Source organism: Dipodomys merriami, unplaced genomic scaffold (assembly GCF_024711535.1).
Source record: "Dipodomys merriami isolate MVZ:Mamm:240054 unplaced genomic scaffold, mDipMer1.0.p SCAF_19, whole genome shotgun sequence".
In the NCBI taxonomy this organism is placed as follows: Eukaryota; Metazoa; Chordata; class Mammalia; order Rodentia; family Heteromyidae; genus Dipodomys; species Dipodomys merriami.
The window spans coordinates 6,311,739-6,326,831 of NW_027203270.1; the positions used below are offsets into that span (position 1 = coordinate 6,311,739).

Sequence of the window (15,093 nt, forward strand, 5' to 3'; positions counted from 1 at the left end):
GGTAGTTCTGTTTTTAAATAGAAGTAACTTGTGGGCACGTAGCACATAAATCACTAAGTATTGAAGCACAGGGAAACTCTTCAACTAATTTTTCTTGATTTCAAGCTATCTCACTAGCAAACTCATTTTCACTGGGAAAAAAAAAACTAACTTTAAGTTACAAATTCTCTGCCTTTCTTACTGTTACCATGAACCATTAAACTACCAGTGAGTCAACTAGCCTCTATCCTGACCCTTGTAATTCCAGGATTTAGACTGAGGAAGGAAGTTGGAGGCCGCATGGATGAGATGGGCAACATAGTAAGTAAGATACTGTCAGGGAGAAAAAAAAAAATATCCAGAGAAAAATCTGAATATGGGCTGGGAATGTGGCTTAGTGGCAGAATGCTTGCCTAGCATGCATGAAGCCATGGGTTCGATTTTTCAGTACTAGTATTGGCACACAAACCAAATTTCAGGGTTTGTGTTTACTTTATATTTTGTAATGATTCGTTTTATTTGGGGCTTTGTGTCTTCAAGCAATACCTTGCCTCACTACACCCAATAGCAAAAAGTGTAGCCTCAATAGCATCAAAATAATCTACTAGCATACACAATTCTGATAAATATTAATATTTTTATTTTCAGTGAAGTAAAAAGAAAAAGTCTGGTATACATCTGTTGTCCTAGTGTCTTGAGTAACTAAGGCTGGAGAGTAGTTAACAGTCCAAATATTCAAGACCAACCTGGACAACATAAGAAAGACAACTGTTTGTAGGAGAAAGCCAGCACCAGAGAGCATGAACAGAAAAAGCCAGTACTCAAGGGCCTGAGTTGAAACCCCAGTACCGAGGGCGGGGGAGGGGGGAAACAACTAAAAATATTTCTTATGAAAAACCAGCATTCCGTAACTTAAGATTGTCAAATTCTTTAAAAAAAAAAAAACACTCTTTAGCCAGGCGCTGGTGGCTCACGCCTGTAATCCTAGCTACTCAGGAGGCTGAGATCTGAGGATTGCGGTTGGAAGCCAGCCCGGGCAGGAGAGACCGTGAGACTCCTATCTCCAATAAACCACCAGAAAACCGGAAGTGGCGCTGTAGCTCAAGTGGTAGAGCTCTTGCCTTGAGCTGAAGAGCTGAGGGACAGCACCCAGGCCCAGAGTTCAAGCCCCACGACCGACAAAAAAAAAAAAACAAAACACTCTTTAAGCTAGACATAGGTGGCTCAAGCCTGTAATTCTAGCTACTCAGGAGGCTGAGATCTAACAATAAAGCATGGGCAGGAAAGTCCATGAGAGTCTTATCTCCAATATGCCACCAAAAACCCAGAAGTAGGGCTGGGAAGGTGGCTCAGTGGTAGAGCGCTTGCCTTGCATGCCTGAGGCCCTGGGTTTGATTCCTCAGCACCACATAAGCAAAAAGAAAAAAGCTGGAAGTGGTGCTGTGGCTCAAGTGGTAGAGTGCTAGCCTTGAGCTGAAGAGCTGAGGGACAGTGCCCAGGCCCAGAGTTCAGGCCCCACAACTGGACCAAAAAAAAAAAAAAAAAAAACAGAAGTAAAGCAGTGACAATCAGTAGGGTTTAAGCTTGACCACAAAAGCTCAGGACAGCACCCAGGCCCTGAGTTAAAAGCCCCAGGACCAGCACAAAAATCCGTATTTCTGAAAAAAACAAAATAAAAATCAATGAAACCAGAACCAAGGTACATTTTGAACATGGAGCACTGGTGGCTCATGCCTGAATTCATATCTACTCACAAGTCTGAGCCCTGAGGATCACAGTTCAAAGCCATCCCAAGCAGGAAAGTCCATGAGACTCTTCTCAACAGTTAATTACAAACAAAAAACAAATGGAGCAGTGGCTCAAGTGGTACACTGCTAGCCTTGGGCAAAAAATCTCAGGGATAGTGCCCAGGCCAAGTTCAAGCCCAAAGACTAGCAAAAAAAAAAAAGCTAGGGGTAGAGCTCAATAGTAGAACACTTGCCAACCACGTGCAAGGCTCTGAATTCTATACTCAGCACATGCATGTACAAATATTCAGACTCATAACCAAATTGCTAAATGATAAAAATCTGGAAAGCAGTGACAGAAAAATGTGACCTGTGTAAGAATAATTTAAATGACTACATTTCTCTTCAGAAGCCAAGAAGGATGTTGCATATTTTAGTGTTAAGGAAAAAAATAAATGGAAGGGGCACCAGTGCCTCACCCCTGTAATCAAAGCCAGCTTAGGCAGGAAAGTCCATGAGACTCTTATCTCCAATAAACCATTCAGAAAACCGGAAGTGGTGCTGTGGCTCAAGTGGTAGAGTGCTTGCTTTGAGCTGAAGAGCTGAAGGACAGTGTCCAGGCACAGAGTTCAAGCCCCATGACTTAAAAAAAAAAAGGGAATAAATTGGAAATAAAGAAGAACAATGGTATACACCTTAATAGAATAGATTCATCAAGTTCCTTAAATGTTTCATTATTGATACCAAGCTGTGTAACTGCTTGATTGGTTTTGAACGTACAGTATATAGATGTAAAACTGGCCAACTATAACATAAAGACAGTACAGTGGTAAAGTTTCTACAACTCACTTTAAGTGATAAAATGTTAATTCCAAGTAGACTATAAGAGAATGTGTATTATAATCCCTTAGGTGAACAGCTACTTCAATATTGATTTTGCTTCAGTTTAAAATAAAGGCTAGGCCTAGCCTTACAGGGGTACACACTTGTAGTCCCAAGCACTTGGGAGGCTGAGGCAGGAGAATTGAGTTCCAGGCTAACCTGTGTGACACATGGAGTTCCAGGCCAACCTGGGCTATAGAATGAGACCCTGTTTCAAAAGACAAAAACAAACAAAAAGAAAGTTTTTAACTTTTGTTAGTGACATAGTATATTTAGGAATAAAATACACTAAAATGTTTTCATTACAGCTACTTCCCAGGTATATTTCATGATGAAAATAACATTGCTCATTAATACTGCTACAAAAACACAGCTAGGTAACACACATTTGAAAGCTTTGCATAAGGGCTTGCTAGAGACATAGCTTAGTGGTAGAGCACTTGCCTACCTCAGGTTAAGGCTCTGGGTTTGGTACCCCAGCACCTCACACGTACACACACAAAAAAAAATCTGAAAAATAAAGATTACATAATCCATTGTACTAATCAAATGGAAATTTAAACTTCATGTTTAGCAATATTTTATTTACAACCACGAGGATAAAAAGTGAAAAGTAGCTATGTGGATTTTAATATACATTCAGACTTGCTTGCTTGATACTTAATGCAGCTATGATGGTATCATAGTTCTGCAATATGAAAAAGCCCTTCATAAGGAATTCACTACAGAAGTATCTGTACTTCCTTTGTGTTTATCCTGGAAAGATATGAAACACAAACTCTTCAATATCCAAAAATCCTCAAAAGACAATCATGAAGTTGGAGATGTAGCTCAGCAACACAGCATTTGCCCTGCATGCATGAGGTCCTGGGTTCAATCTCTAGCACTATAAAAAGTAAAATCAGGGCTGGAGGTGTGGCTCAAACTACAAGAGTGCCTGCCTAGCAAGCACAACTAGGCCCTGAGTTCAAACCCTAGTACTGTCAAAAAGACAAAAAAATAAATAGCCATCCCAGACTGGGGGTATGTGGATCAGTGGTGCAACATGTAATTTACAAGCCTGATGCCCTGGGTTCAATCCTCAGCATCAATGAACTAGCCACAAGTAACATTTCACTTTGATCACTAACCCTTAATCCTCTTGTAGAAGATTCTCCCACCATACAGCGTCTAAGCTTATGCTACACAATCAATGTTGCATTATAAATTAACATTTGTTTTGGTGTTGAACCCAAGGAACTCTGGCATGATAAGCAGGTACAATACCACTGAGTTACACTCCCAAGGCCATGAATTAACTCTTTAATCTAGTGATAAAACTTTGTTCAAATTAATTTAACTTTTTTTCTCATTATATAGAACATAACTCATCACGTCAAAATTATATACTCACAGTGTTTTAATATTCCTTTTAGGTTTTTTCCCTTATGGCCAAAGTATAAACAATGTTTTAACAAATACTTATAATCAGACTTAATCATGTTCTTGTTGGCTATTCAGTTTGTTTCTATGTATCCTACACCAAAATAAAAACTTTGCATGCAAAAATAGGTATTACATGTATTTTAAGTCATTACTCAAAAGCATGATCACAGCACAATAGACTATTAACATATACCAGTCACTGAGTATCAGCAACATAAAGAATGCTTCACTTATTTATTATATGAACAAGCACATCTTCATGATCATGAAACCTGTATGATATAAAATAACTTAAGAAATGTTGGAAATTAGCAGCACCATCTGTTATTGAAATAGCAAGAAAACATCACACTAGAAAAGAGTACTTTACAAACTCATGATGCCAGGGGTCTAGGGTGACTGAGGAAGACAAGTGGTTCTAGGAAAACAAATCTCTTTCTATGCCAAAGAGTCAGTGATCAGATGATTAATGTTTAGAAAATCCTATTGAAACCTGGGTGCCAGTGGCTCAGCTTGCAAGCCTAGCTACTCTGGAGGCTGAGATCTGAGGATCGCATTTCAAAGGCAGCCCAGGCAGGAAAAGTCCTTGAAACTCTATCTCCAATAAACCACTAGAAAATCATAAGTGGTGCTGTGGCTCAAGTGGTAGAGTGCTACTCTTGAGCTGAAGAGCTGAGGGACAGTGCTCAGGTCCAGAGTTCAAGCCCCACGACCAACCAAAAAAGAAAAATCCTATTGAAGAGCCAGGTTCACAGGCTCACATCTGTAATCCTACTCAGGCGGCTGAGATCTGAAGATCATGGTTTGAAGCCAGCCTGGGCAGAAAAGTTGGTAAGACTTATCTGCAATAAACTATTCAGAAGAAGCAAGAAGTGACGCTGTGGTTCAAGTGGTAAAGCACTAGCCTTGAGCAAAAAGAGGCTCAGGGACAGTGCCCAGGCACTGAGTTCAAGCCCCAGGACTGGCAAAAAAAAAAAAAAAAAGCCTACTAAAGTAAGAGCACATATTTTAACTAGGAAACAGGGAGACTAGGGTTGGGAATGTGGCTTAGTGGTAGAGTGCTTGCCTAGCATGCATGAAGCCCTGGGTTTGATTCCTCAGTAACACGTGTACAGAAAAAGCCAGAAGTGGCACCTTGGAGAGTGCTAGCCTTGACCAAAAAAAGCTCAGGGATAGTGCCCAGGCCCTGAGTTCAAGCCCCAGGACTGGCAATTAAAAGAGAGAAAGACAGGGAGAGAAGGAGAGAGAGAGACTAAAAATCCAGCTACTTTAGAATGACTCAACACTTCTCCTACGAAAAAATCCAATTCTGACCGGGTGCTGGTGGCTCACACCTATAATCCTAGCTACTCAGAAGGCTGAGATGTGAGGATCATAGTTTGAAACCAGCACAGGCAGAAAAGTCCATGTGACAAACTACTAAGAAAAAGCTGGAAATGGTGCTGTGGCTCAAGTGGCAGAGCACCAGTCTTGAGCACAAAGAGGCTCAGGGAACAGTGCCCAAACCCTGAGTTCAAGCCCCGTGACTAACCAAAAAAATAAAAAAGAAAAGAAAGAAAAAAAGAAAAAAACCTTCAATCCTGAATTATGAAATGAGAAATAAAAATAATTTTTAAAAGACATTAATAGTCCCTAGGAAACATTTAGTGGAGCACAATTCACTAGGAAAATACATCACTTTTCCAGTTTACTTAATAATTCACTTTAAAAAGCTGTGTTGTTTTCATCACAAGTGGCTTATACAAATTTTAATAAGCATTTTAAAAAGTTTAAATGTATTTCTAAAATCTAATAATTCTTTGATTTTTAACATTTAGCCCTGTTGATGTAAGTACTGTGTGTCAGAATAAGAGACTGAGTTTGTGTGAAGGATACAAATTTACACACATTTTACAGCAACTTATACCCTACATCTACAAAATTCACATTTATAATACAAGCAAAAAGTCAAACTGTATACTCTTTATTTTGTCCCCTTATAAAAAGTTTCGGCACCAGATTTAAAAAGCCCTCATAACCTAAGTATGGAAAATCCCTTTCCCAGTTACATTTCAGCAAACACAAACAGTTTTCCTATGTTGATGTAGTAAGGGATTTCCAATTTTCTTCTGGCCTCTAAGTCTTCGTCGCATGGTAAGTTTAACAGAATTCTTTCGCTGTGAGGTGGTGGGGAGGCTTGCAGACTGAGTACCACTACTTCGACTTAAGCCATTTCGTCTATGCTTCTTCATAAGCGGGCCAGAGTTGGACTCTTCTAATGTCCTTTTGAAGTTTGCTGGAGGGGTTCTTTCAACTTCTTGGGCTTTCATTTGAGCAGGTGACATCTTTGAATTTTTTTGGTTTTGGTCCACAGTGGTATTTGTTGAATTGGTAGGCACCAGGCCAACTGACAGGGTATTCAAAGAATCATGTATCCTTAAAGTCAGGGCTTTAGTGCAATTTTCCTCAAGTGCCTCTGGATCTTTTGAGGGTAAGACTACAGCCTGGATATTCCCTCGAGCTATCTCAGCTGAGACCTCTAAAAAATTCTCTGAGAAGGCATTACTACGAACAAGGGCAGGAATATGGTCCCTGGCATTCAGCTTTGTCCATGGATCCTCTTCTAGTGACTGAAAAACAAGAAGATAAAACAAATACTTTATCCTAGAACTCAATAAACCCATAACATATGACATTAGGTTCTTTATGAAGTAATAAAGATGATAAAAAAAAAACACTATGTATTCATTAGTTCAGCTTATATTTACTGAACTATGGGCAAGGATTTATGGGTTAACCTGAGTAAAAAAAGAGACAATAAAAGTTAAACAATCTAAACCAAGTGTGCAGCTTTATGTGGTCGCAGTATTTCTTGATTACTGCTGGCTAATCAAAATAAAGTTGTTTCAGAAACATGAATCTTCACAAAAGAACCTAACTAATCTTCACAAAAGAGCCTAACTATAGCTATAAGCACACATTTACTAACCCAATCATTCTGAATTTAAACATGAAGATCAAAAGTATCCTATTCTATTGACATCTGAATGTTATGTGTATCAATAACATAATGCTGATGTAATAACTGATCTTTTTCCTATATTTTCCTATGACATTTTTCCTCTTGGACTGCAAAAAATGATTATGAGAAACATCCCAATTTTCTTGTAATTCAAACAAACTCCTACCTACTAGATACGATTTTTCAATTAAACATAGGATTGCATAATTGAGATGAAAATGTATCTATTCAAAGATAGTAAGATTAAATGACTTATATATACTTTAGACACATAACTCAAATACCATAACTCAATTTCAGAGGTAAATTAAGACTAGTTAGCTTAGTCATCTTCAGGGTAGAGGAACTAACTAGCATAAGTGACTCGAATTCTAATTTATAAATATTAGTGTAGAAATGTGAAATACAGGGGCTGGGAAGGTGGCTCAGTGGTAGAAAAGCCGGAAGTGGGCGCTGTGGCTCAAGTGGTAGAGTGCTTGCCTTAAGCTGAAGAGCTCAGGGCCAGTGCCCAGGCCCAGAGTTCAAGCTCCCCGACTGACAAAAAAAAGAGTGAAATACAAAATTAAAACAACTATACATGATGGAAACTAAGGTAGATATTACTTTGCAAACGTCCCACAAACACTAGACACTGTGTACCAACTAAGAGTAGGACATGTGATGGGGGCTTTCTGAAAATGGAAGGTAAACAGTTAACTGAACAAGTAAAAGTTACCCCCAGGGAAAGTCAAGTATTCTTTTTTAAAATGCTTCACAGTTGATTCACATGCACACTCCATTTTGGGTACAGTATTCTAGATCCAAATATACTTAAATATCCTTCCGTGTCTAGACAAGTAGGAATATTCTTCATAACAAACACAAACTTCCTAAATAACCATTGAATAGTATTCTATACAACCACTGAATAGTTTCTCAAAGAGAAAGCTAAAATACAAATACTAATCTCTCCTAGTGTGTAAAATTTCCTTCAGATGAACTCAACCAAATTCACAAAATAACATTTTGGAGAGCCACTCAGCTGTCCCACCTTTTTCGGGGGGCGGGGGTGACAGTTCTCAGGGTCTGAGTGCTAGTCTTAAGCTTAAACCACAGCTCCACTTCTGGCTTTTTTGGAGTTAATTTGAGATAAGAGTTTCACCAACTTTCTTGCCCAGGCTGGCTTCAAACTGTGATCCTCAGATCTCAGCATCATAAGTAGTTAAGGATAAGAGGTATGAGTCATCAACACCCAGCCTTCAAACCCTTTTGTAGGGTAGTAAATGATGACATATTGTCTGGTCCTCCTCCGATATAAAATCCCTCACAACTAATCAACTTTCTAAACACAGCCATTTAAAAGTATACTCCTCCTAAGTCAGACTGTTTCCTTTGATGTATCTTGAAAAGATAAGCTCAGAGGATACACAAAGTATTTCAATATAAACAGACATGAACATGCTTACTGAATGAAAAGAAAAAAAAAAAAAAAACTACTGTAGGTCCAGTGGAAACTAGAGATGAGGAAATGACACAGAAATCTAGTTCCTAATTTTATAGTGTCCCAAACACACTGCTTTTCCCTTCTAAAAGTATCTCTCTCTTTCTGGCTTGTTTATTATATGCTACAGATTCATTGAAAGCTTGCTTATTCCTGACTGTTTTAACACTGAATGTTGGAAAAATAATCTCAATTCAAGGTAGTAGTGCTGTGATAAATGTAAAGGAACAATATCTGCTTTTAAGTACTTACATATGACTTTCAATATCAACAACAATGAGAGCTTATGTGAGTTTAACCTTCCACCTAGGTTAATTTGAAAGTTTAGCCTGGTCACTTAGCATGCTCCATGTGATCACAGAAAACTAAGTAATTAAAAAAAAAATTCACAGACCAAGAGTTCATAATAGAGAAACAGGATGTACAGCAAATAAGTTCTGAAGCAGAAGGCTCCCTGCTGCCAAATTAACAGCATGCCTCTACTGAGCCAAAAGAAAAAAGGAACTAATCAAATCTTTCATTTGAACAACACAACATAGTGCTCCAGTATGGAAAACAACTTAGACATTGGATGGAAGTTTTTTATAAAAGAAAAACAAGGGAACAATTTCAGAGATAACACAATTTATTATAATTTCTTTTTTATTCTCTCTTTAAATTCACGTATTATTCTGACACTGTAAGTGCACTAGCTGAGCTTGGCCCACTTCCTCCTTGAACTTTTCCTGTTCCTTCTCATTTTATTGGCATTCTGTGGGAACACATTGCATCTGTTAGAACAGGTAACTGCTTAGACTTCTTAAGACTCGTCTCAAAATAACTTGTATTTTTAACGCTTCCTGAATCTCAGAAAACATTTATTAATATTAAGAGATTGCTTACTTAAAACACATACTTTAAAATTTTCACTGCCTTGGGGATATCTTTCAGTCTTTTATAATCTAATATTAGTTAACTATTACAAATTATGCCTATAACACAACTGAAACAAACTTTTAATTTTTCTGGAACTCTCCTATCCTTGCTTATCCCTCCTTCCCATAGTTCCCGGCTTGTAAAACACAGTTTGTTTACCCTAAAGAAAGGATAAAGTTGGGCTGGGTGGATGGTGGCTCAGGCCTGTAATCCTAGCTACTCAGGAGGCTGAGATCTGAATATTGCAGTTCCAAGCCAGCCAGGGCAGGAGCTGGCTCTTATCTCCAATAACCCACTAGAAAACCGGAAGTGGCACTGTAGCTCAAGTGGTAGAGCACTCGCCTTGAGCTGAAGAGCGCAGGGACAGTGCCCATGCCCAGAGTTCAAGCCCCACAACCGACCAAAAAAAAAAGAAAAAAAAAGTATAGGTTGGGCTTAGGAGACTAACACCTATAATAGCTACACAGAAGGCAAAAACAGGGAGGATCACAGCTTGACGCTAGCCCAGGCAAAAACTTTATAAGACCTTTATACTTCAACCACTACCTGGTACAGAGGTGTATGCAGGTCCACCGGGCTACTCAGGAAGCTGAGACTGGAGTTCATGAGATTCCATCTCAGCAGAAAAAAGGTAGGCATGGTGATACATGCTTGTCATACCAGTTACAGGAGGGACCATAAATAAGATTGCAGTCCAAGCAATACTGGACAAAAAGCAAGACCCTATCTCAAAAATAATCAGAGTAGGGGGGGGGGCTGGAAATGTAGCTAGCATGTGCAAGACCCCAAATTCAATGCCCAGTATCACACCACACATACATACATATATACATACATACATATACACACACACACAATCTTTACATTTTATCTGCATGTTTTTTTTTTTTGGGGGGGGGGGGTCCAGTCGTGGGGCCTGAACTCTGGGCTTGGGCACTGTCCCTCAGCTCTTAAGCTCAAGGCTAGCGATCTACACTTGAGCCACAGCACCACTTCCGGCTTTTTTCTTTTTGCTTATGTGGTGCTGAGGAATCAAACCCAGGGCCTCAGGCATGCAAGGCAAGCACTCTACCACTGAGCCACCTTCCCAGCCCTGCATGTTCTTTTTTTTTCTGCATGTTCTTAAGATTAGTATAACTAACAATTGAATAAATCACAGATACTTATAAGTACCCACCTTCAAGTAAATTAAAACAAAAATAATTTACTGAACACAGATTTGTGTTATTGGTTACACCAGAACAAATAGTCCTAATTATTCTGAATTGATATAGACATTTCCTAATATCTCAAACTTGAGAAATATGTATAGATTTTTCTTTTTGAGATAAGGATAGTGTCAAACTCCTAGAGCTCAAATGAGCCTCCTGCCTCAGCCTGAGAAACATTTTTTTCTTTTTGTGCCAGTCCAGGGGCTTGAACTCAAGGCCTGGGCACTGCCCCTGAGCTTTTTAATTCAAGGCTACAACTTTACCACATCTGGCTTTTTTGCTCCTTAACTGGGGAAAAGAGTCTCACAAACTTTCCTGCCCAGGCTGGCTTTGAACTGTGATCCTCAGACCTCAGACTCCTGAGCAGCTAGGATTACAAGCGTGAGGCACCCAGTGTACCACTAAGAGAGCAATCTTTTTTTTTTTTCTTATCAGTTATGGAGCTTGAACCCAGGCTGGGGCACTGTCCCTGAGCCTCTTTGTGCTCAAGACTAGCACTCTAGCACTTGAGCCACAGTACCACCTGCAATTTTTGAGTGGGTAATTGGAGATAAGAGTCTCACAGGGACTTTTTTCTGCCCAGGCTGGCTTTGAACCACAATCCTCAGATCTCAGCCTCCTGAGTAGCTAGGATTACAGACATGAGCCATCAGCACCCAGAGCAAGAGAAACTTCTTTTTTTTTTTTTTTTTGGTCTGTTGTGGGGTTTGAACTCTGGGCCTGGGCCCTGTCTCTTGAATTCTTCAAAGCTCAAGCCTAGCACCCTACCACTTGAGCCACAGTGCCACTTGCAGTTTTCTGGTCGTTAATTGGAGGTTAAAGTCTCCACAGAGACTTTCCTGCCCAGGCTGGCTTTGAACCACGATCCTCAGATCTCAGCCTCCTGAGTAGCTAGAATTACAGGCATAAGCCACCATCACCCGGCTAAGAGAAACAAGTTTTAAAATGTATTTTTATATAATTTTACTTATGTCAATTATCAGCTGCAATAATATGTATTAGAATACATATATATTTTAAATTTTTATTCATGTCACCATACCACTGTCCTCTTCCCTGACCCTTAACCCCTAAATCCTTCCCCCTTCTCTAATCTATCTAAACATTACCTATTCAAGCACACCATCGAATAAGAAATCAATATATTAAGTATCCAAAAATAGGCAAAAATTTGGGCATCTACCCAGATCATTACAAGTCAAGTGAAGACACTTGCATATTCGTTCATTGTTGTACTATCCACATATAGCCAAGGTATGGAAACAGCCCAGATGCCTTACAACAGATAAGTGGGGATCAATAAAATGTGGCATATATACACAGTAGAATTTTAATATCCATTAGAAAAAGATGTCATTTTCAGGAAATAGATGGACCCAAAACACATCATGCTAAGTGATGTTAACCAAACTGAGACACCGAGAGAATATGTTTTCTCTTATGTAGAAGCTAGATCTAAAATACAACTGGTCGTGTTAACCTAAACAAGACTCTAAGGCATTCACACACAGACTTAAAGGAGGATACTCTTAGGGGAGGAACGAATTTATTTATCAAAGCCAATTCCAGGAAATGGAAACATTGGGTTGGGGGGGGGGTGTTGCTGTTATTGTTGGTGGTGGTAGTTATTGCTTTGGGTATTTTTTTTTTCTTTTAGGGGAGAAGGAGTAAAGGGAGGGATAAAGGAGGGAGGGAGGAAGGATGAACAATGCAATTATGCTCTTCAGCATACACTATGTAGAAAATGACCTATGTAGTATGTGGGCAAGAATGTGAGGGGGGGAAATGGGGAAAGCAAATGAAGGGTGACACTGTCTAAAAAAAAGAAATATGGGGGGCTGGGAAGGTGGCTCAGTGGTAGAGCACTTGCCTTGCATGCTCGAGGCCCTGGGTTCGATTCCTCAGCATGACATAAGAAAAAAGCCGGAAGTGGCACTGTGGCTCAAGTGGTAGAGTGCTAGCCTTGAGCTGAAGAGCTGAGGGACAGCGCCCAGGCCCAGAGTTCAGGCCCTAAAACCGGACCCCAAAAAAAAAAAAAAAAAAAAAAGAAATATGGGCTGGGAAGGTGGCTCAGTGGTAGAGTGCTTGCTTGCATGCGTGAGGCCCTGGGTTCAATTCCTCAGCACCACATAAACAAAAAGAAAAAAGCTGGAAGTGGCGCTGTGGCTCAGGTGGTAGAGCGCTAGCCTTGAGCTGAAGAGCTGAGGGTCAGCGCCCAGGCTCAGAGTTCAAGCCCCATGACCAGACCCCCCCAAAAAAAAGAAAAAAAGAAGAAATGTATTCATTACCTGTAACTCCTCTGTACAATACCTTAATAACAAGAATAAAATTGTTTTTAAAAAAATAGGCAAATATAAGCTTTGAAAAGATAATGAACAGACTTAAAAGATTCCAGTCTGCATTATTATTGAACTTTTAAAGAAAAAGCTTTTTTTGTTATTTTGTTTTGCTTTTGTCAGTCATGGGGCTTAGACTCTGAGGGGCTTGGGCACTGTCCCTGAGAAATTCAGCTCAAGGCTACCACTCTACCACTTGAGCCACAGTGCCACTTCTGGTTTTCTGGTGGTCAATTGGAGATAAGAGTCTCATGGATTTTCCTACTAGACTGGCTTTGAACTGTGATCCTCAGATCTCAGCCTCCTGAGTAGCTAGGATTACAGGCGTGAGCCACTGGCACCCAGCAGAAAAAGCTTTTTTGTCTCATTTTTTTTGTTTGCTGAGAGTCACAGTATGTATCTTAAGTCTGATCTTGATCTTTCTGAGTCAGCTTCCTGATTACAGATTACATACACTCCCATGCCTAGCTTAAAAAGAAAGAAGCAGGGCTGGGAAGGTGGCTCAGTGGTAGAGTGCTTGCCTCGTATGCATGAGGCCCTAGGTTCGATTCCTGAGCACCACATGAGCAGGAAAAACAAAAACAAGTGGTTCTATGGCTCAAGTGGCAGAGCGCTAGCCTTGAGCTGAAGAGCTGAGGGACAGCGCCCAGGCCCAGAGTTCAAGCCCCACGACCAACAAAAAAAAAAGAAAGAAGCATCCCTAAGAAAAGGTATAAAATAGTGATCTGTTAATATTTAAACAGAAAGATTCCACTTCATAATTTTTTTTCCATAAATATATGTGTAAAGAGAAAGTAAGTATTGGGTATATAAGGTGACAATATCCAAATTATTTTACTATACATATGTATAAAATAATATGTATATGTATAAATATATATATAAACGTGTGTGTGTGTGTGTATTTTTTTAATTTTTTTTTTTTTAGTTCTGGGGCTTGAACTCAGAGCCTAGGCACTGTCTCTGAGCTTCTTTTGCTCAAGGCTATCACTCTAACACTTGAGCCATAGCTCCATTTATGGCTTTTTCTGTTTATGTGGTACTAAGGAATTGAACCCAGAGCTTTAGCTAAGCAAGCACTCAACTAAGCCATATTCCTAGCCCAAAGTTATTTAGCTATTTTAAAAACTGCCTGATATAAATACTTCTTTTTTATTTCGCATCTCAATAGTCAATCTACATTTTCAGAAGGCCAGGTTAGCCATGGCTTTATTGTAAAGCTGTTACCAATTTTAGGTAGGAGGATAATAGAATGAACACACAAGCAAGTTCTAAATAAATCAGAAAAAATATGGTAACCATTTAAATTTGCCTCTCAACATGGCCTCAACTTATATACTATTAATTTGCTTAAGAAATAGGAACCGGGGCTGGGAAGGTGGCTCAGTGGTAGAGCGCTTGCCTTGCATGCATGAGGCCCTGGGTTCGATTCCTCAGCACCACATAAGAAAAAAAGCTAGGAGTGGCACTGTGGCTCAAGTGGTAGAATGCTAGCCTTGAGCTGAAGAGCTGAGGGACAGCGCCCAGGCCCAGAGTTCAGACCCCACGACTGGACAAAAAAAAAAAAAAGAAATAGGAACCGAACTAATGAGGAAGATGAGCAGAGATTAGAGGTTCCAGGCTAGGCTAGGATATATAGTAAGATCCTGTCTCAGAAAAGAAGAAAAAGAAGAAAGAAATTGGCATGATGTTTCTTTATCTAAAAATATTAATACAGTGCAAGGCCTGAAATCTGATATTCTGAAGTCCACCCGAATCTTGCTTCCATATAACCTTGTTAAGACTACTTAATCTCTCGTCTTATTATTGATAAAATGAAATTATAATGTTAATACTATTTCTGCAATATGAGACTCCAATAAAGCATTAGATATAAGAGCTTCACAAACTTCTAAATGCTTTCTTTATAAATGTTCATATATCAAGAGAAAATAAGTAAATTCCAAACATTGTTTTTCAATAAGCACAATTACGTTTCTATTAGATTCTATACACACAGCTTCTTTCAGATTAGATCCAGATCTAACCAAAGCACCACAAAGTATGTGTGTGGTGTGTGTGGTGATGGGGGTTCTCTGATAGTAAATTACTTAACAAATATCCATCATTTTCCTGAACTTAGTAATCCTATTTTATC

The 15,093-nt window shown here is 39.4% G+C and overlaps 1 protein-coding gene across 1 annotated transcript in view; it reads right to left on the minus strand.

The window, feature by feature from the left end:
* Positions 1–5,955: 5,955 nt before the first annotated feature.
* Positions 5,956–15,093, minus strand: part of Ppm1d (protein phosphatase, Mg2+/Mn2+ dependent 1D) — a 44,891-nt gene continuing 35,753 nt past the window's right edge. The window contains exon 6 of the mRNA XM_070027093.1: positions 5,956–6,622. Within this exon, the coding sequence (XP_069883194.1) occupies positions 6,065–6,622 (558 nt within the window). The 3' untranslated portion in view covers positions 5,956–6,064. The remainder of the gene's footprint in view (positions 6,623–15,093) is intronic.